The 22,321-nt window shown below is 34.6% G+C and overlaps 2 protein-coding genes across 2 annotated transcripts; one reads left to right on the plus strand and one right to left on the minus strand.

Annotated features, from left to right (window-relative positions):
- The first annotated feature begins 8,953 nt into the window (after positions 1-8,953).
- On the plus strand, positions 8,954-15,608 carry LOC111384218 (transmembrane 9 superfamily member 1-like). Its single transcript, XM_023008476.1, has 12 exons — positions 8,954-9,201; positions 10,709-10,901; positions 10,984-11,088; positions 12,148-12,165; positions 12,245-12,339; positions 12,418-12,570; positions 13,276-13,410; positions 13,487-13,653; positions 13,943-14,037; positions 14,167-14,540; positions 14,711-14,984; positions 15,167-15,608. Exons 1-12 carry the CDS (start codon positions 9,115-9,117, stop codon positions 15,232-15,234), a joined length of 1,764 nt encoding a protein of 587 aa, XP_022864244.1. The 5' UTR covers positions 8,954-9,114; the 3' UTR covers positions 15,235-15,608.
- Positions 15,609-15,872: 264 nt separating this feature from the next.
- Positions 15,873-21,494, minus strand: LOC111384216 (MLO-like protein 4). Its single transcript, XM_023008475.1, has 15 exons — positions 21,058-21,494; positions 20,906-20,963; positions 20,466-20,692; positions 20,273-20,389; positions 20,114-20,174; positions 19,488-19,576; positions 19,015-19,089; positions 18,832-18,917; positions 18,583-18,632; positions 18,466-18,506; positions 18,205-18,375; positions 18,078-18,113; positions 17,204-17,271; positions 16,577-16,637; positions 15,873-16,458 (listed from the first exon to the last, which is right to left on the minus strand). The coding sequence occupies exons 1-15, from the start codon at positions 21,169-21,171 to the stop codon at positions 16,051-16,053; spliced, it is 1,662 nt and encodes a 553-aa protein (XP_022864243.1). The 5' UTR covers positions 21,172-21,494; the 3' UTR covers positions 15,873-16,050.
- Between the last annotated feature and the right edge of the window lie 827 nt (positions 21,495-22,321).

Consider the following 22,321-nt stretch of genomic DNA (forward strand, 5'->3'; position numbering starts at 1 on the left):
TTCTTGACGTTGAACTCTTCTACAATTTCTAATTGTTCTTTCTATTTCGTGATCTATTGGAAAGAGATCTGGCTCCTCAGGATTTTGCATAAGCTAAAGTCGCCTAAAAAGTGTCAAGACACAAGAGAATTAAGTTGTGTAATGGTAGCCTAAAAGCAACAACTAAAAATGAAATACAAATAAAAATAAAAATAAATGAATTTAAAATATCCAATAACTAAAATTAACACCGTTACTCCCCGACAATGGCGCTAAAAACTCGTTCATCTAAATCCCGCAAGCGTACGAATTCGTTGTACAAGTAATAATTGTAATGAAAGAGTTATCATCCCACAGGGAATAATGTCTAATTTCAGTGTTTTCGATATAATTAAATTTGTGTAATTAACTAAAAGTTGATGTTTGTTTGAATAGCTAATTAAGTTTTATAACTAAAAATTACAAAATTGATGAGAATTTGTTTTAGAATTCAGATGAGTGAATGTAATGGATTTTCGACGTCACTGATCAACTCTTAGTTCTAATTCTCAACCCATGACAATTATCTCAACTCATGCAATTGTGACGATCAATAATTTCACTTTTATTTATTATTCTTTCCCAAGATATAATAAACCTATGATTACGACGAGACGATCCTATTCCTAGTCCGAATTCATATGGCAAACACGCATTGATATATAGGATTATCACACATGATCGCACACGTCACAAATATTATTCCTAACATTCATTGTCCATGCGTTCCAATAACAGTGTTCTACCTACCGTGAGTTTTCCAACACTATAAATAAGCAACTTATTGTCCTAATTGTGCGCAAACATTAAAACAATATAGATATGCATATTAAAGAAACCACAACACAAGAATTAAGATAAAAACATAAGGTCTTGAATTAAAAACTAAGAGTCAATCAATTTTGTCATCCATCCAATACAAAGATATTTAGCCTAGCATATTAATGTAGGAAAAACAAGAAGAATAAAAGAACGACATTACCCGAATCATTAAAGTATGAAAAGAATCTGAAATCCTTCACTTTATGCCTTCAATTCTGAATCCAAGTAATGAAGTCTTGTTCTTCAATGTATATCCCACTCTCTTTTTCCTCTTTGTCGGCTTCCAAGATGATAAAAATTAGGTTCCCTGTGTTTTTGTCGAGTTTTGGTACAAATATTGTGTAAAGAATTGCAAACCAAGACTTTCCAAAACAAAATAAGGAAACAAATTTTTTTTTGTCGGAATTGAACCATGCGTTGGAAACAAAAAAATTTTTGTCGGAATTTAACCATGCGTACGCATGGTTCATTTGGTGCGTACGCATAGTGACTTCAATTGAGTTTCGAAAGTTAAATTTTCCGTGCGTATGCAAGACCTGCAAGCCTATGCGTACGCACAGCTCAATTATTTTAGGGGCCAGTTTGCAATTTGGTCCCTACACTTTCTAAAGTGTGTGTTTTGGTCATTTCCCAAAATTTCTTGTCCCATTAGCTTTTCTTCAACTCCAATTGACTCTTGGTGTTCTCAACTCATCGTTCTTTGGTCCAATTCAACTTTTGGATTATTGCATCTTAGTTCCCAAACTTTTCCCTTGATGTAATTGAGTCGTTTTTTCCCCCTTATTTTCTTTATTCTCGTATCTTCCATTGATTGTAACCTACACATAATATATACATAGGATTAGCTATATTTCATCAAATTCATCAACAAATACTCAATTTTAATGACATAAATAAGTGTATAAAATACACTTATCATGGCTCGGTCCGAAAAAAGCCCGAGTCGGCTCGGCTCGAGGCTCGGGCCGAGCTCCATTCAGGGAGAACGGGCCAAGCAGGAGCCAGCCCGCATGCCTTATTTAAAAAAAAAAAAAAAAAAAAAAAAAAAAAAAAAAGAAGAACCCCCAAAAAGCTGCCTTAAAAGGCAGCCAAAAAAAGGCATAAAAAGTGAGCCTACCTGACTCGACTCAGAAAGGCCTGAGCCGAAAGTTCAGGTCGAGCCTAATTTTTTTGGCTGAGTTTTTGCTCGGCTCGGCTCGGCTCGGCTCGGGCCCGAAAAAAAGCCCGCACATTCTACCCAAGCCTTGAGTTTCAACTCGTTGACATCCCTAGTCGCAGCTTGTTGTTCACTTACCCTCTCAAAACACTGCATACGAGAGTGTAAGGGACCCTACTTTGGTGAAAAGAAAGGGTGCATCTAAGAAACTTTGTAGTGGAGGTCAAAGAAAAAAAGGTATTTTTGTTTATTGGCATCGCAATAGAAAAATACTACATTTTTGAATTCTCATTTATGTTTGATATAAATGCAGAGACATTTGACTTCAAGCAAGGGGAACACATCAAGGGGGATACCTACTAACATGCCGAAGGTTGCACCCGAAGTTCAAGTATCTCAACTAAACTATTCCCTACTGACCACGTTCTCCTATTCACAAATATATGGTTAGTATTTTCATTTCTCTATTGCAATGGATGTTTACATTTTTTTTACATTATCGCTGCATGTAGGGTGATGCCGAAAATCATTTGTTTACCCAACAATGCCTGTCTTCAAACATTATGCAGTGACCGATGGAATGTTCTACTACTATCTAAATTTACCAGAACAAGGTGGCAGCAGCTTGTGAAAATGTTAAGTGTCCACCGTTGACTTGGCATATAGAAATGGAATAATTTAACATGAATGACTTAGTTGTTCCTTTTGTAGGGGTAGAAACATCATATGCAGTGGCCGACGGGATCTCGATCAAGTTGTCAGAAGGATTGAGGGAACACTTTGATAGAATAATCATGACTGGACCGTAGGCTTGTGTTTTTGTTTTTTGTAAAGCATTTTGCTTGGCAGGCACTCTTTATTTTGGGACAGTTGGAAATCATTGTTATGTTTTGATATAGGGCCATGGATTGAGGTCAAAAGTGTACATAGTAATGTTCATAATTTTTCTGGGACTATTAATGGGTACAAATGTTGAATGCATTGCTAATTCTTCTGTTGGTGTATGTTTTGTTTGCATTTACGATAGAGGGACCACTTATAATTTAATGTTTTAAACAAGTATATTACTTCATGGCAGTTATATATATAATCTTCCCTGACATTCTAGTATGCAAATCAACCTAAATTCTTTCCTGACATTCTAGTATGCAAATCAACCTGCCATCACCAATCAATCGACAATCTGAATTACATAAATAATCTATGAATTACAAAAGATGCACCACCACAACATAACAATTGGCCCAACCTTCTTGGACATTATAAACAACTAGATACAAGGACCGAATTAAAATATTGGATTTTCCAGAAGAACCATGTAAGTGACAACAATAAGATGAAATTAAACTACTACCAGAATGAGAGTAGATGGTGGTGGTCGTATTTTATTTTTAGTGACCGAACTCGTTCAACAACAGAGAGAGTTCAGGGGGTTGTCAAGTTGTTCGATGTCTTTCAAAGACTGGGAAAGTACTTGGGGATTATAGGAGAGAAACGATTCTTTTGCCTACAGCCTGTGAGGAAGAACACAGTGATGGTGGCAAATTCGGCTTAATTGAGGTCGTTCAACGCTGGCTTCTGAGATGCACTCATTTGGGGGAAGACAACCTCATGACCACAAAACATTGAGGGGCTACCGGAGGTGGAGGCGAATCAACCGATGCTCAGTTGTGGATGTGAAGTGAAGAGGAGAGACAACTGGGCTTAGTGGGGGTAAGGTATAGGGTTTCAAATTGGGGATTATAGGAGAGAGAGTGAAAGACGGGGCTTAATAATTCGACTTATTTTCCCCTTTTTCTGAGAATTAAGCGACTTTCCACGTCATCCCTATAAAACGCCTATAGGATGACCCCCTGCACACCAAGCGCGGTCGTTTGTCAAAACTATCAATGATTGATGACATCGAGACTCTATTTGACACTTGTATAATTTAGAACTAAGTCCCTACTTTGGTTTTTAACTAAAAAATAAATAAATAAATGTATACTCCGAAATTTTATGCACGTTTAATTTGCTCATTTAATTTTTAGGATAGCAATTAAACTTTTCAAAATTTAATATGGCCAAAATTATTAATGGTTGCTAAATTTTCATTGGTTGATTTATTAAAAGTTTACCAAATTAGTTAATTAGGGGTTTGGGATTAAACATCAAATTTTACACCTAGTTACTAAAGATTTTTTCCCCACTTGACCGAGAATAAATGTTATCTTTGTAGTAATAAGCAAGTAGGAGGTGGCTAAGGCAAGTTTGAGGTGTTAAACTTAAGCATGAGGTGTTAAGTTAAGATTATGAAATGCATTCATGCAACACACGTGTAGGCAATGGTTTAAGAGTCACCTTTACTCCTTTTACATTTAACTAAGACATGTTACTGCCATTTAGTTACTTTGCAAGAAGAAAAAAATCAGGATATCACTTGTTTTTGGAAAGGAATTGACGTGAAGAAGAAAGGATAAAAGTCTAGCATTCTCAATCCATTTTTCAACCAAGATTTCTTCAAGTTTTATTGTAAGATATTTTCTATGCTTAAGTGGTACGATTTTATGGTAATATTTATGTTTAAGTTATGCATGAAAACCATAATATGAAAGACGTGGACAAGTCCACAAAGTTAGATATCTATGCCTTAGGACAAGTCCGAAGAGCACCGGCAAGCCGGAATGTGCAAGTATGTGTTTGATTGCATTCTTTTGTGTAATATTAACATGTTAAATCGAAGCATGGTATCTTACTGAGTATTCTTTATACTCATAGTATCCTATACTAAATTTTCAGATCCATAGATGTGAAGTTGGTGGAAGTCAGTCGGCATAATCGATGATGGATTAAGGACGAAGGTTATTTTGCATCGAAGTTTTGTTTTTTTGCATGTTTGTTCAACTGCTCTCCAAATGTTTTTCTTATGGTGTTGTATAAAAACTTGTATAAGACATGATCTACTATGGTACCGGAAGTAAATTATGTAATTATATCTTCCATGTTATGTTAAGAGACGTTTTTATCAACCTTTTTCTTGAATGATAAAAAAGGGCAGAATCCGGGCAGTTTCTGGGTCATCTTCAAAACATTATTTCTAACTCTATAGACATTCATTTGAGAATATAAAAATACTGCTGCTTTTCTCTTTGAGTTTTCTAAATATGGGAGGAATAATCACTCAATTTGGATGTCTGTGGCCTGAGATACGAATTTTTAAACGTTGAAGAGTCAATTTGAATTTTCTGTGCAACACTACACTGTTTTCAGTAAAACGTCCATACTATATGATCTCGGAAAATTCTCATATTTTAACCTAGGAAACTACTTGAAATTGTCTTTCTAATGTCACAAATTTCATAGAAAACGGAGTTGGGATGAATTTTATAAAAATAGTTGAACTTGCTGCCCTAACTAACCGTGGCAGTACCGAGTCTTTTTTTTTTAAAGTTTAATTCCACGTTGACATGCACTTCTGCTGGCCATTAAATTTCATGAGAGATATTTTAACAAATTGAAATTAGTTTTATAACATGTAATACTTCTATTTAAGAGTATTTACATGTACCAAAGGTAGAAGTTACTATGTTTAGTACGTGACCCCCGAAGCCTAAGATCGGGGTGTCACAATAAACATCCAAATCAAAATTATATAGTTGATTTTAATTATATGTTTCACATGATGCACAACTTTTTCAATAATACTTTTCATAATTTTTTTTAATTATAAAAAAACGACTAAAATTTCAAATTTTAACAAAATCAAACATGTGCTAAGTTATATCAAAATATCTTAGAAGGCTCACTCAACGAATAGGAACCAAATTTTGATATCCTTGAAATACAAAATCCTTCTCCAAATAAAAGTCATCTATCCGTAACAGTATTTTACTTCTATATTCGTGACTAAGAGTATGTTTGGAAAAGTTTAAATTGTAATTCAGGTTGATTAGACATATTTTTAATTCATATATTTCATAGTTTCATAAATTATTATCTATCTAATTACATGATCTACAACTTTTAAGTACTAGGATTGTGACAAACTTAAAAGATGCTTATAGAAATTATAGCAAAAAAGAAACTTTAATCTATTTATAATGTCTTTTCATACCATCACTCACTTCTATTTATTTATAAATTAAATATTTTGTAAATTTTTTTCATATAAAGGTTAAGCTTTGCCAAACCTGTAGAAAACGTGTTTGTTGTAAAAAGATATTGGGACAGTCAATTATAAATTGACCAATAAAAATATTATTTATACCTTGTTTGGACTACATTATTTCAATTTCAATGATTGAAACAGTGGTTTTTTTTTTTTTTTTGGGATTTCTTGTAATCTTATTTATTTGAGAACGTGTCTAACTACTTATAGAAAGATGAATAAAATTAACTGTAGTTGCAATAGTGTTCGGACTTCTACTGTAACAAAACAATGATTTCATTGTAGATATTAGTCATACCAATTTTTTCTTACTCAAAAGGACGGTGAAGCCATTTCCCCATGCAAACCCATTTTCTGCAGACAGAAACTTTCTTCATGATCATCATTTTCTTCTCACTTCTTCTTCAATTCTTCTCTCGTTTTTTCTGTGATTAATCTTTTCGTGCAAAATTCTCGTGAATAGAGAGGTAAATCTTGACATACCGTTTTTCTCAGATTATGATTTTGTTTATTCAAGATTCTACATGCAAAATTTTGATTTCGAGTGGATAGAGAGGTATATCCTCGATTTTATCTGATAATTATAATTTTGTTTAATCGATTCACAATTTTGGATTTTTGTGTGAATAGAGAGGTATATTCTTGGTTTAATGTAAATTAAAATGCTTATTAGCTTGTTAATTCATTTATGTCTTTGGTGTTATCCCATGCATCAGCAATCTTGGCACAAATCGTGAAGTATGGCTTCTTGTAGCAATCTTTGAGATGCTTTAGATGTTCGTTACTGCATGCAACACGTGCCCTGCGCTATACCAAAAGATAAAGTGTCCTGCAGATTCAAGACTGAATATTCTACTTCTAATATGAATATGGTTAGTGAAATGTCATTTTATTTTCTTCATTTGTTAATGTCATCTTTTTTAGAGGGTGGGAATGCATATAAGAGGAGATAAATCATCATTTATTTGAACTGAATCAATCTATCACATTAAGAAAATGAATAATCCCAAATGCAGACATGCTTTGCATCTGGTGACGTCACAGAACAATTATACGTTGCCTCTGATTTACCTAATATTGTCAAAATAAGCTGCTTCACCTTTGCAGATTGCAAAATCACTGCCTCGAATATGTTTCTTATCTGGTCTTACTGGAGAGGAGATGATGGTGTTTATTGACAGCTTTCCAGAAAGTGGTAATGAATGCATTAGCTTTTTATATTTCATCGAATGCCAGATTTTTGTCCACATCAATTCCAGTCCTGTTTGAAACTGGAACAGCATGCAAGAACTCTCACAAATTTCAACTTCATAAAATTCTAGAATGTCCGTCGAGAAAAAAATCTATCAAATATCTAACTTTTTTTAAGTTCAAAATATCCTAGAATTTTAGATTCTGTTTGGATCATGTGTTTCATAGAGAAAAATGAAAAGGAAATCGGCGGAAAACTGGTTTCCCTGTACTTATTCTCCTGCTAAAATAGAAACAAATTCTATAGCTTTTTGTCATGTAAAATGAAACGAAATGAATGTTTAAATCATAAACAATCTCTTTTGTCATGTTTCTTACATCCATTTTAATCCCATGTTTTCTTGATATTCAAACAATGGCTTGATGCTAATGGAGTTAGGTTGAAACTCAGCAGAAGTCCAATGGTATGGTGAAGGGATAACAGATTATAGAGCATTATATTTCATTTAGTTGCATAAGTAGTATTAACTCATTTAGAATTTTAGATTAGACTGTGTTCAATTTTATACTTGAGGGGAAAGTACTCTAATGAATAAATTATGTGCTTGTGGGGCAAGTTTCAGATTCTATATCAATTTGTCGAACTTTGGGGTTTCAAATTTCTTTGATCACTAAATTTTTCATGGAATACTTAAAACTTTCCATTGCTCTTAAACTTTCCAATTCTTTACATTCTACACTTGAAAAATAGTGTTTCTTTCCTGTAGGATTGGAACCTCCGGCATTTGCAGCACTTGTTCCAAATAGTGCTGACAAACCTTTAGCAGAGTTAATTGAAGAGATCATGTTGGGCCCTGAAATGCTCGTAAGTCCACAGTTAGTTTCTGTTAGTTGAGACATTTTTTGCCATTATGTGCTTTTCAACTTATAAGTCCTTTTTCCTCTTGTAGAGTGCAAGAAAAACGAGCTAGAGGGAATGCAGAGATATTTACAGAAGTTCAAGTAATACTACTTACATCATTGGTACTATAGGCTTAATTGTGGCTATTGCCAACCTTTACCCTGTTTGCATTTCTATACTACCTCTGTTTCTTGGCATTTCTATACCCAATCATTTATAAATTGGTGTCTGTGATCCATGTATACGATTTCCATCCAAAATTTTCCGTTAAAACTGACATGATATGACGAATTTGGCTCAAACTTGAACAAAGTAAGAGAACATATACCAAAAATAGATAAATAAAAGAAATAAAATTCGCTCGTCTTTGTCCTCTTGAACACCTCGCAACATCCCCTATTCAAATGCATCCACCCGTGGCCGCTGCCATCTCCGCCATGAACACCCCCACCAACTTCTCAATCCCAAGCCTTCTGTATTACTCGGAAGTGTAATAATGCCAAGAAACAAAAAGGTTGGGATATATATAAGTAGATTCATGTTAAAAAATTTAATTCAAACTTTAAAAGTATGTTAGGATTATGTCAAAAAAACTAAAATTTTTACATCACGCTAATAAAAACACATTAAATATAATAATCGTGCAATGCACGTGACATCGACCAGTTATTGATAAAAGAGAGAAAAATAAATTATAATTTTAACAAAGGGCAAGCAGGGCTTAATATAAAATCTACTTGGCTGCATAAAGTATGATGAACATTCTAATCGGAACTGAATAAGAACGAGATTATCAAATCATACATATAACCCAGAGCTTGATGCGATCGACCCGACACCTGAATTTCACCATCAACGTTGGTCCACACACCCGATGAGATGAGGTCTGCAGCCCGATTATCTCTTCTTCTCGCCGCCGTTATCCTCTTCTTCTCCCTGGCGCTCGCCTCCGAATCCGATCACAAGGTAATGTACACTCTCGATCTGTTTCAGAAAAAAAAAACCCTATTTTTCGGCGGCTTAAGATTGTTCAGATCTGATTCAAGACATTTTAATCGTGAAGTTTATTGTTTACAATTATTACTGAGTGATTAACGACCGCGAGTAATTTTCTGTGGGCGATTCGATTTGTAGCTCACCCAATGTAAATGATGGCTCCTTAATTGAAAATTATTTTACGGCCACCATCACAGGGTACATCACAATTTTCATGTATTTAAATATATTTCGCGCTTTCTTTCTTCAAACCCTATCATAGCATTTACATATTAAATTTTGCGTGGGAAGTGCAAGTGTTTTTGTTTGACCAGTATTAGAATTTCGTATTTTTTTGTTTCTTCAGTTTTCTTGAAAGCATTTTACTTCATTTCATTTTATTTTATTTTTTGGAGGTTGTTGTTGGGGTTTTTTTTTTTGGGGTGGGGGGGGTTATTAAGGATTTGGCAGAGGTAGTGTAGCTAGAAGATGGCAGTATGACTGACGTATCAAAAGTGTGCTCTAGCTTGTGGAACACATAAAAGAATGTCTTTACAGAATGCTAGTCCATCTGGACTGTCTGGCATGCTAAGATTTAGTGGCATTTTACTGTGCGATCTTCCTTGTGAAACAGAAATGCTGCTTCAAGAGAAAGTTAGAATGAGCCACATTTAAATTTCAAAATAAAAGCTGAAAACACGGAATGTCTCAATCACTTGCTTATCTGCTGCTGAGGTTGTTGGTTGTACACTACCATTGAAGTAAGATTTGTTCCCTAATGTGACAAAATGGAATCCCAAAGCCAGATTCGACACAAATGTCGAGTTGACAGGAATGTAATTTCATAAATGTAACACATCAATGGGTGTAATTTTTCGGATGGGACATATTTTAAGGGGTAATTATCCTGATGTACCTAAAATTGACGAGATTTTATCCTTAAACAGCCAAAGAAAATTCGACAATGAATTATGCAGTAAGTGTTTTCCACTACAATAATAATAAACTAAGCCTATTCCCAATATACTTTTCGATCCAAGAATACATTTGCTGTCTAGTCCATTGCAATCAAATCCTTTGTGACCACATTAGGCTAAGTTATTTTGGTCTATCTATCCCTCTTATAACCTATTCTACTATGATCTCATTGTGCTTGTTAAGGGAGCTACTTAAGGTCTACTCGTCGAAGCCATGTCCACGAAAGAAAAATAAGGCTCTGTTTGAATCTTAATAGTAAAGAAAACACAAAACAGACCTCTTCCAATGTTCGGTCTGTGTTAACTTATTTCTACAAGACTAGGATATTTTTTTTATTTCTACTTGTTAGCAATGCTGTGTAACATGTGCTTCTTCTTTATGCAAAAATAATCTGTGGGGGTGTTATTACCACCTGTTGTTGATATTTCCTATTGTAGTGTGCTTAACCCACATTGAAAAAGGTTCACTACTTTACTAGCTAAAAGTGCTTTCTAACACACCCTTTTCCTTTCTCCTGCAGTATCAACCTGATGAGCAGGTCACCTTGTGGGTGAATAAAGTAGGGCCATACAATAACCCCCAAGAAACATACAATTATTATAGTCTTCCCTTTTGTCATTCACCGGTTAATGCTGCTCACAAATGGGGCGGTCTTGGTGAGGTATTGGGTGGAAATGAGCTTATTGATAGTCTGATTGACATAAAATTCCAAAGTACGTGTATGTTGATCTCTGAACTCATGCCTTTAGTGTTGTGTTTCTCTACGGTGACATTTATTATCTTTCTTTTTGGCAGAACCTGTGGACAAGACTGCCATTTGTGAGCTTGAGCTTGATGAAGCAAAAGTCAAACAATTTAAGGATGCCATCGAGAATAATTACTGGTTTGAGTTCTTCATGGGTATGTTACATTGTTATTCTTCCATTTATCTTTTGTATGATGATGTATAAATTTTTGTCTCTTAGAGATAAGAAATGGTTATATAACTGATATGTAAACCATGATATTGTAATATGTAGTGCCTTTTATAATCCGGTGCAATTAATTTTATGCAGTAAAAACCATTTAGTTCTTGTCTGAAGTCTCAAATTCGCTTTTATGTTAGGAAATTTTTATGTTCACAAATGCAAGCAAAAGCTTGAACTGAGGATTTTATCTGGTTTACTTATTTGTTTATTCAGCATATGACAAACTTTGGAAGATATTATGCAAACCTCTGGACAGTTATGAATTGGATCTCAGTTTTCTTTTTCCATAGTAATTGGAGGACTTCACTAGTTATTGGCATGAGTTCCGAGTTGAAAGTCCATCACATGGATGGACTTTACAGAAACCAACTTTAGAAGATATGCTTGCATATTGTTTTAAATATTTTTCAAGCTTACTTTGACTTTTGAGAAGTGCTTTGGAATTGAAGATAATTTCTTGCTAGAATTTTGGGAAGTTAAAATTTAGAACTCACCAAAGTTCCCCTCTTTTAAGAGTCTTTTCAAAATGAGTCCTAGAATTCCATCCACAATGACTTACAAAAAGCTCATGATTTTTGCATTGGGCTTTTCAGAGCCATAAGTTGGCAAGACAATTCTTATATTTTATTGGTTTATTATTAGAAAACTTCACCAAAATCATGTGGAGATCCTTAGATAAATTTATCCTAAACTAATGAAGTGGTTAAATTCTTTGTGCTTCTCTGCCGGCTGTTGATCATTATGACTGATTGGTAGTTGCTGATATTTGACCTTTTTTCACTCAAAAATTGGTTTTTACTTAAAAATTGCTAACTGTTGGTATGTTTGCTTGTCATTGTCTTGGGTTTTTTTTTTTTTTTTTTTTATTTTTTTTTAAAAGTCCCATATTTTTTGTTTTCACGTTATTTTTTTAAAGTCCATTGTATTATATAAGTAATCTAATTCATGAACTCATCTTTGTTTCTTTCTGGTGTGCTGGCTACAAGTTCAGATGATCTGCCTTTATGGGGTATGCCTTCCGTGAACTATTCTTACAGATATTTACTCTATGCCAACCTATGTTTTGAATTGATACATTGTTCTTACAGGTTTTGTTGGTGAGATGTATCCCGACAGGAATAGTGACAACAAGCTTGTGCTTTACACGCATAAGAGCATAACTGTGAAATACAACAAAGACAGAGTTTGTGGCTGTTCAGGGTTGTCTATTATTTCTTTCTTTTAGTTTAGTTCTTTTGCTGCTAACATCTTTGTCTTGTAGATCATTCATGTCAACCTTACCCAAGACAGCCCAAAACTGTTGGAAGTGGGAACAACATTAGACATGACATATTCAGTGAAATGGATCCCCACAGATGTCTCTTTTGCACGTCGTTTTGACGTTTACCTGGACCACCCATTTTTTGAGCATCAGGTAAATATTTGCACTCTTATTTCATATCATTAAGCCCCTGTTTGGCCCCTATTTTCTAGAAATGAAAATGGGTGGAATAGTATTTTTTTTGAAAAATGAGTGGTTGGAAAAGAAAGAAAGGTGTTCGATTTACGTTTAATATTATTTTATGGTAGATTGTGTAGTTAAAATTAGGAGAGAGAAAAATGGAATGTAATATAATGAAATTTAATGGGGGCCAAACGGGGGCTAAAGGAAAATAGAATTCAATGGAGGTTCTAAAATGATGTTAAGAGTGCTTTAGTTGGTTTCTATATCTTTTGGCATTTCATATGAACCCCAGCCCTTCTGCTATGATTTTTTTTTTCTTTTTTTTTTTTTTTTTTTCTTTTTTTTTTTTTTTTCATATATTTGATTTCTTGGCTTAAATGGATGCAGTTATCTCCAGGGCACAAAGGGAACTGGAGGCCTTTTATTGTCTTCTACTAAGGGGGTGTTTGAGAGCCATTTTATGTAAAAATACATTTTAGAATAGTAAATTGATGTGAAATGTGTGGTTGAAAAATAAGGAAAAGTTTTTGATTTACGTGTAATATTATTTTAATAAAGAATGTGGGGTTGAAAAGAAAAGAGAGAAAAATGCATTTTGAAAAGAATGGGTACCAAACGGGGCCTAATTGTTCATTATCAGGTACTATGTCATGATTTACCTTCTGCATCTTGCAGATTCATTGGTTCTCCATTTTCAATTCCTTCATGATGGTTATATTCCTTACTGGACTGGTGTCAATGATTTTGATGCGCACTTTACGAAATGATTATGCTAAATACGCTCGTGATGATGATGATCTAGAAGCCCTGGTAATGATCTTATCATCAAATACTTGATGATCTCTTAAATGCATTGCTAATGGTCATTTAAATTCTTAATCTTTAGGAGAGAGATGTCAGTGAAGAGTCTGGTTGGAAACTTGTTCATGGAGATGTGTTTCGGTCTCCCCGGAGTTTAGTTTTACTCTCTGCTCTTGTTGGCACTGGCGCACAATTAGCATTGCTAGTCCTCCTTGTTGTCTTATATGCTATTGTTGGAATGTTGTATATCGGGTATGTGAAAAATGCAACCCTTTGCTGAAATACTTGAAATCTGTAAGCAGCTATCTTAGTTCACAACTCATTAAAGTACACTTCTTTTCCCTTAGGCCCCTCTTCTAGTGAGTGAATTCATTTTGTTGTATAATTTTTGGTTGACATTTATGGATATATCATGCAAGATTAAGGATAATTGTTTCAGTTGGCAGATCTAGAAATTTATTTGGATTTACATCATCTCATTTGTGTCAACCAGGAGACTTGCTATGTTAATTATTATGGTTTTGGGTTTTATATTGTTCAGGAGAGGAGCTATTGTCACAACTTTCATAATATGTTACGCTTTCACATCATTCATCTCAGGCAATGTCAGTGGTGGAATGTATGCACGCCATGGTGGTATGTGCAGCTTATGCCACCTTCACCTGTTTATGGGACTCATCTTTGTTTACCTATTGTATATTTATGCTTACTTCTCGTGTCGTTTCCTCTGCACTATTTATGCTAAATTGCCCATCTTTGTTGTAGGTAAAAACTGGGTTAAATCAATGATCCTCACTGCTTCACTTTTCCCTTTCCTTTGCTTTGGGATTGGCTTCATTCTGAACACAATTGCCATATTCTATGGGTCTCTGGCAGCCATACCCTTTGGCACGATGGTTGTGGTCTTTGTCATCTGGGCATTTATCTCTTTCCCCTTGGCACTTCTCGGTACAGTTGTTGGAAGAAACTGGAGCGGTGCTCCCGACAATCCGTGCCGTGTAAAGACCATTCCGCGGCCAATTCCTGAGAAGAAGTGGTACCTGACACCATCCGTGATCTCTATGATGGGTGGATTGCTTCCCTTTGGCAGCATATTCATTGAGATGTATTTTGTTTTCACTTCATTCTGGAACTACAAGGTAATGAAGGATTTAAATGAATTTATCTGAGATGAAAACCGAAAAAGAAGGGAAAAAGAAAAAAAGAAATGGGCATGCACCAATAATGTATAATTTGAAAGGGAAATCTGTTAAAGTTCATACTTTGGTTGGTTGGTTAAATTCTTCTTTCTGTTGCTTCATGTTGGCAGGTCTACTACGTATATGGCTTTCTGCTGCTGGTATTCGTGATTCTGATTATTGTTACGGTCTGTGTGACAATTGTGGCAACATATTTCCTTCTAAATGCTGAGAATTATCACTGGCAATGGACTTCGTTCTTGTCCGCTGGCTCAACAACCGTCTATGTTTACTTGTACTCGATATATTACTACTACGCAAAGACAAAGATGTCAGGGTTCTTCCAGACTAGCTTTTACTTTGGGTACACACTAATGTTTTGTCTAGGCTTAGGGATTCTTTGCGGTGAGTATGAAGTGCATTCAGTTTATTCATATAAGCTTTTCTTTCGCTGCCTTTGTTTTGTCACTTTTGAATATTCATTTGTTCATTGATTTTGTTTCCTGGACAATAGGTATTAAGCAGAAGTTATAAGCATGCCATTCATGAAATTATTCTTACCAGTGTTGTTTTTCATTGAATTTCAGGTGCTGTTGGTTTCTTGGGCTCTAATATGTTTGTAAGGAGGATTTACCGAAACATCAAATGTGACTAGTTTCTTCTTTCTAGGAGAAACCATTACAGCTTCATTACATCATTTGATACGAATTCAAGAGAAGCCTATATTGGGTTCCTGGCAAGTATTCACGAGGTTTGAGGATGACGTTTAACTCATTTGTGGGGTGGCCCAGAAAATTTTCCCCATTTTTCTGGGTTGTAAAACCATAGTCTAGTTATATAAGTTAGAATCCAGCGATTGTTTTTATAATGGAAAAGGCTAGCGCAATGTCAGATTCATGTAGTTATTTTTCTCATCTTTATAACAGATGTTGATTTGGAATTTTTCTTCTGTTCAGTTTGTTCTGCTAGTAGCTTGTCATTCGGAGGTCAATGGAAAATCTCGAGGAAATGAATTGTTTTAGGACAGTACATATATTTCTATAAGTGCATTTTTCTATAAATGAGATACCGAGTTGCAAATTATCTCATTCAGCGGTAGGAGCAAAATCTTACCAGACATCAGTTGGGGGTTCGCGTCTCCTTTTGAGGGAGGTAAAATATATTGATTCTATTCCCCAAAAAAAAGGAAAGGAAGAAAGAGGGAGAGAAAAAACACAGAGAATACAATTGATTTACACAGTCGTTTTTCAAACTACCAAAAAATTATTGATGAAACCAAGAGAAAAACACGAAAATAAATTTTCCTTTTCATTTGAATATGGATAAGCACTGTCATATAGAGCTGATTGAATCCCAGGTTGCATAGATGAACACCTTAACCTTCAGAACAATCAATTTTCGAATCTATTTAATGTTAAATGTTCTATGTACACTGATGAAAAGATGGAAAGAAGACAAATATATGAATAATTCATGTCTTCTGAAGCAACTCAAGAAGTGTCTTAGTCTTGTCCTCGTCTATGACATTCACATTGTTATCTTCAATATTTGCCAGTTGTTCAGATGAACATTGCATATCTCTAAAGGAAAATGCATGTTCAATTGGAATTGAATTTTCAACACTGCATTCTTGATGTCCATTTGGTAACTCAATCGTTTCAAGGTCAGTTAATGAGTTTGATGAAGAACACGGAGATAATGTACCAGATGCAACAGTAACAATCTCATCCCCCTCGTCTATTGTTGATTCAAGAGAACACGTGGATCTTGTAGTAATTGAATTAGTAGTTTTGGACCTTTCCTTTACTCTCTTACACCAACTGTGTAGCGACTCTCGGACACTTTCAGCAATCAAGGCTTTCTTACAACGTGATCCCATCTAATAATGAAGGAAGAGATGGAAAAATAATAATGCGAGTTAGATAAAATTTTTCAATATCCTGCGATTATTCAAAGCTAGCATTGAATAATTCAAAAAAATTGCACTGGTCGCTAACCTGTGTGATGATTACATTCAGAGGAACAATACTATAACTACACCAGAATTGAACAATAACCCTGCATGTAGTAAAATTAAAAAGCAAATATCATCCAGGAGTCCTATATGAATGTTCAGTAAATTGCATGATTGTTCCCCAACTTCTTGTCTAATAACAAGATAGTCCCCAACCTTTTTTGATAGATGCACATTCAGCCCCATCGACGGATACTACTCAAATCTTCGTTGTCATGTGACTCCGTGAAAAACATGCCTCACCTCAAAATTTTAGACATCAGCCCAATTTGTAAAGCATTATTTAGGTTCATATAGTTGCAAGGATCACTAGACAATTTTATGGAGAATTGGACGATTTCCATTAGATTGAGTGTGCAACTTTTTTGAAAGATTGGGGTCCAACTTGCTATTTAGTCAATAGTACAATTTTCTCTACATGTTATGATCCAATAGAATATGTTGCTTCTCCTACGAACTTTGTAAACATCTACATTTGAAAGGACTCCAACTATGTTACAACCTTTTGATTCAAAATCAGGTTTTAAGATGTCCTCATGTTTGGAGGAACACAATCTTATTACAATATAAAAAGTGTTCTATTTCTAATAGGGAAAATTAAAAAACGTACCCACAACTCAGTCGAACGACGATCATTGCATGATTTTTCATCAAACATGAGTGATGCTTGAATCCCCACTACACACATGAAAATGAAGCACGTGTTACATGCTAAATTCATGAATGAAGACAAAGCAACAAAGATTTTCAAATGCACAAAATTATTAGTTATTTGATATTACTATCATTACAAGTAGAAAAAATCCTCTATAGTCAATGATTGTTGATTGATACTCAATAATGAACAGACTTGCATTACAATTAAGGCTCCGTCGGAGCCCCATTTTTTGGGGAAATAGACTTTTGTAAGAGTGATTTTTTTGGGTAAGTGTGGTTAAAAAGTAGGAAAAATTTCAAGTTTATATGTATAATTATTTTATTATGAGAATGTGTGGTTGAAAAAGAGTTTGAAAAAAAATTGAGTTTTTAGAGAATGAGACTCAAATAAGGGCTAAGTAGATTTAGCTTATTTTTCTTCTTTGATATTGTTATGAGCCGAGCTTATGCCCAAGCCGTTAACTTAGACAAGCTGTCCTCCAAGATTTCTATAGCATTTTTCAGGATTCGGATTCATGAAGACCTTATGAAACACTCAAATTGAATCTTGGTATCAATTGTGCCCAATGCGGATGGCACATAAAGTGAATGGCTTGGGCACAGGCCGGAGTCATTACAAGTACTGTCCACACAATCCCTTTTCCAATAGTAGATTCTCCTAGTTATTACTTTTGAACTGTTTAGTTTCAGGTACTTTATTGAAGAGACGACCATATTTATAAGGAACTAAAACTGAAAATTTGAGTCCCCCAGGCTCATGAGATTTACATGGCAAAGAATCAGAAAACAATGGCAAATGAGAAAAAGAAAGAGACAGTTCTTTTTACCAAGGACCAGATGAATGTTGCCACCTCAAAAGCATTCTGCATAAAGTAATAGTTTTTATAAGAACAAAGAATTAAACAAATGAGTATAAGAGACCTTGATGTTGGAACAAGCATGTATATGCATCACCTGAAATGATATGAATTGTACCAATCGCAGTAATATTTCAGGTTTCCCGAACCAAAAAAGATCGTCACGTGGCTTTACTTGAGCTCCAATGGAAGGCCCTTGTGGTTCAACAATTTCGAGTGCTAACAAGGAGACAACATGCTGGAGTTTCGTCCCCACCAACATGACAAGCTTCATCATATTGAATGACGAACATCAGAAACATAAAACAACGGAATTAAGGTTGTCTCAGTAACGACAAGGAAACTTGGAAAGACTTACAATGGCGGGTATAAATGACAGCCAAAAGTAAATATTAAGACCTACAGCGTAAGAAATGTTCAGGTTCGGAACCGGCATTCAAATATTTTGCATTCTTGTTATGATATAATTTGTTACCGTGAATGTTTACGACGATGCATAGTATGGCATAACTCCAAAGCGACCAGCTGCATAATCCGAAAAATATAGAAATTCAAACTTCTATACCATTTTAAATGTGATGAACATACTCTAAACAAATCTATCAATGTGCACAAATAACTTTCATATCTACTATGTTCAATGCATTGCTAGGTTTGTTTTAGACTACGGTGCTCACAATTTAAAACAGCAGATCAATAGCATTGATGCTAAAAATTGCATTACCTGATCCCGACAATTCCATAGAATTCATCTTCCATACTGCGCACCATATATTTATGAAAATTATAGGACAGAGGCAATTTGTGATTCTGCAATTTCCATGGAACCAGTCATTGTGGATTTCTTATCCAATACTTGAGTTGTGTAGCAATAACACAATATACAGTTTCAGAGATGAATACCCACAGTGATGAAACCCAATCGCAATGCCAAATAATCTGACTTCCGTACTGAATGCCTAAATTGTTTCACAAAGCAAAGCTGTAAAGGAGGCCACAGAATAAACTTCAGCAAATGATAATTAATCAAGAGGGTAGGAGGGAAACACTAGTTAGGACATACTGATGATTGAAACAATGAATAAGCTCGATAAGGCTTAAGAAGATTATTATTACCGTGCAGCACTTCTAACTACAAATGTGAAAAATCGAGTAGACACACACAAATGGAAGAAAAGATAAAACAAGAAATGGGGAGAGAGTTGATTTGGTATTAAATGTTTCCAAGACAAAATTTTGGGAAAATAAAAATCATGGGAGTTTCACTACGAAAATACTTTGCTAAATTCTTCTCATGTTTGTTTAAACAGATATAGACCATTCTCATAATAATATTTTAGTTGTTAATGATATATTCTTAATAATAGGAAGAACTATTACCATCCAGATCAGAACACGGTTCCTATTCCATGGATGTGATGCATGATGCAACGCAAAGGTTGATTGCCGCCTCATCACTCTGTTCATTGCTGTCATGAAACAAAATCAGCAACCAATATTCACAGTTAAGAAATGTGGCGCAATGAGAACTAAGTAAGTTTGCGCATAAAAGCAATCAACTTAATTTTTTTTTTTTTTTTTTTAAATCTAATGATTTAAAAGTTTAAGCTATTAGAAAAGGTTAAACGTATATCATTCAAATGTCATCTAAATCCTGCAACCTTTGCCTGTTGTGATACCATCTTCAACCACTTGACCTAATCTAAAAGTTTAAGTTACTACTTGCTAGATCCCTATGTATATAATTTAAATCTTATTTTCAACAAAATTGGTTAGCAAATGAGTGGAATAAATAATATAGGGAAACTGGTCAAACTACAGAAACTAGTTTAACCATTTTCTTCTCAAAAAAATTGAAATTCATTAATCTAGAAACAGAAGTACAGAAAACAACGAGGTTTAGGCATGATCTCCAGTTAATTAAAAATACAAGACCGTTTATGTCTTTCACTAAACACTTCAATATTTGAAGAACATTTCAAAATCATAATAATGATTTCACTCACCTTGGGCATTCCCATCAGCCACAAACATCACTTGAGTTTCCCACTTCCTCCAGCTGTATATCTACGACCACGTCCATTTGACAAATAATTTCCCGAATCTCATTGTTGAATAAACAAACTCCAAGTGTAATCTTTAGCAAATGGATACGAAAACTGTACCTTGCTCATAGATAAGGCAACGGTTAAACAACTATACAGAACATGAGTAAATCCCAGAACAAACAAGAAGCGGTGAAGTTGTTCAAGACCTTCAGCAGAAACAAAAGGTTCACGACCCTGAAATTTTGTACGTCAAGTTAGAAGCCCTTAAGAGTAAACCCTGAAAAATGTATTCAGAGAATGCATCACGTACCTCACCGCACCCATGATATGCTGCATTGTTAATTCCTTTCGGAGGAATATCGGTTTCGTTTGAAAAGTGAGAACCTTCTGTGGACAACATTCTCTTCATCACACCATAGTCTTCTTCGGAACAAACGAAGAATCTACTGTTGAAGAGGGAGGAATTCACACAAATTTGAGAAATCCACCTTGCCCATTGCCCCAGTAACAAAGAAATAAGCCCAAGCAGCATCAACTCTGACTCAAAACAAAACAATAGAATATAAAAGAAAAGATAAATTGTATTTTGACAAGTTAAAAATTTTCAATTCACAGTTCACATAGTATAAGACAATGAGAGAAACCAAATCAACTGAACCCCTCAAAATCTATTTAATGACCAAACAGGGCAATACAAATAAGCAAGTTAATAAATTCAATGGATAGTTTATTATGCATCAAATTTTGTACCTTCCTTAATCTTCTCCAGAGAAGCGTAAAGAGCTTTTCTTTTTGTCTTCTTCAACCACTGAATCACAAGCACAAAAACAATGAAAAAAACTGCAAAAAGGGACCCAAATAAATCAGTTCAAGAACCTCACTCACTGACCCGTTTAACTCACCTTTCCAAATCGGTAAATGGATCTTTCAACGGATAAACATACAAAAACCATTACAGTAGTGACTGTGGCAACAGACCATGTTGGAGTTTCCTCTAAAGACCTCCCTTCCCTCATAATCTCCACCACGAAATACAAATGCGATCTTATTTTTCAAGAAAATGTGGGATTTTCTTGAAGATCCAGGAAATGGGGAACTGGGATAGTACTCTATTACTGCAACTATAAAAAAAATATTACGCATACTTTCTTGAATTTAACGCATAGGTTTACACATGGGTGATGAATCGTGGAATCTTCCATTTGGTTTCTAATTTTCTATAAATAAATAAAGGAAAATAGGCCAGCTGCATGTGCATTGGTATTGGTGAGATCTCAATTTCTTTTGCCACTTTCGGTCCGAACCTTTCACATGCATGATAGACGAAGATGATAAAGAAAACTTCGAGTCATCCACTGAAAGATCACCTTTATTAATGGCCTATAACCCTTAGTATCCGATTAAAGAAGTACCCTTTCAATAATTCAAGAACTAGTAAGGGAATTTGAATTGCAAAAGGATGTCTTATAGTAATAACAAAACAAATATACATTATTGGTATGAAAATTATTAAATGTTTTACTGCCTGTAGATTTTGATAAATTTTACGAAATATACAATTAAAGACTTGATAAGATTTCTGAGTCAGATGAAATGTGTCAATAAAAATGAGTTTAGAAAAATAAATATTAAAAAATGGAGGCCAAACAAGGACAAAGTGTATGCAAAACCTACTCTACTAAATGCTTTCTCCTTCTTCTATGGTTATATATTAAACAATTTCATGAAAACTGCATCTCGAGAAATCGTTTTTGTTAAATGTTCTGCTTGTTATTGAACTTTTTGACCTGTTTCTCAATTATTGTTAATTTTTAAGTTTTCAAAATTTCCATAGAATATATCAAAAATGTTAACACATTCGTTACTCTGTCGTTTGCCCTTTAAAAATCAATGGAATTGAAGCACTCACTAAAGTCTTATTTATCCATTATTCGGTCTAATTAGATGATGAATGTGATAACATTTTAATAAGTTTGTGCCAGATCAATTTTATTGTTATTATTTAAGTTGGATGATAACTTGAAATTCACAAAAGCTTAATGAAATTTCCAAAAATATAAACTTCAATTGCAATTGAAATGGTGAAAATTGGTTGAATTCCTTATGGTCTCCCAAACTCTTAAACCCTAGTTCACTCCATCAATCCTCCCCGTGCGGGGAGAATAT

Source organism: Olea europaea, unplaced genomic scaffold, assembly GCF_002742605.1.
Source record: "Olea europaea var. sylvestris unplaced genomic scaffold, O_europaea_v1 scaffold2869, whole genome shotgun sequence".
Taxonomy (NCBI): domain Eukaryota; kingdom Viridiplantae; phylum Streptophyta; class Magnoliopsida; order Lamiales; family Oleaceae; genus Olea; species Olea europaea.

Bases quoted from the DNA above. Each gene is read 5' to 3' on its own strand.
- LOC111384216 (XM_023008475.1), bottom strand. From the start codon at position 21,171: ATGAGGGAAGGGAGGTCTTTAGAGGAAACTCCAACATGGTCTGTTGCC. The intron at 20,964-21,057 runs GTGAGTTAAACG...CTTGTGATTCAG, and splicing joins CCATTTACCGATTTGGAAAG to TGGTTGAAGAAGACAAAAAG. The intron at 19,090-19,487 runs GTAATAGTTCTT...CCTCCTTTACAG, and splicing joins ACCGTGTTCTGATCTGGATG to CTTTGCTTTGTGAAACAATT.
- LOC111384218 (XM_023008476.1), top strand. From the start codon at position 9,115: ATGAGGTCTGCAGCCCGATTATCTCTTCTTCTCGCCGCCGTTATCCTC. The intron at 9,202-10,708 runs GTAATGTACACT...TTTCTCCTGCAG, and splicing joins CCTCCGAATCCGATCACAAG to TATCAACCTGATGAGCAGGT. The intron at 14,038-14,166 runs GTATGTGCAGCT...TCTTTGTTGTAG, and splicing joins AATGTATGCACGCCATGGTG to GTAAAAACTGGGTTAAATCA.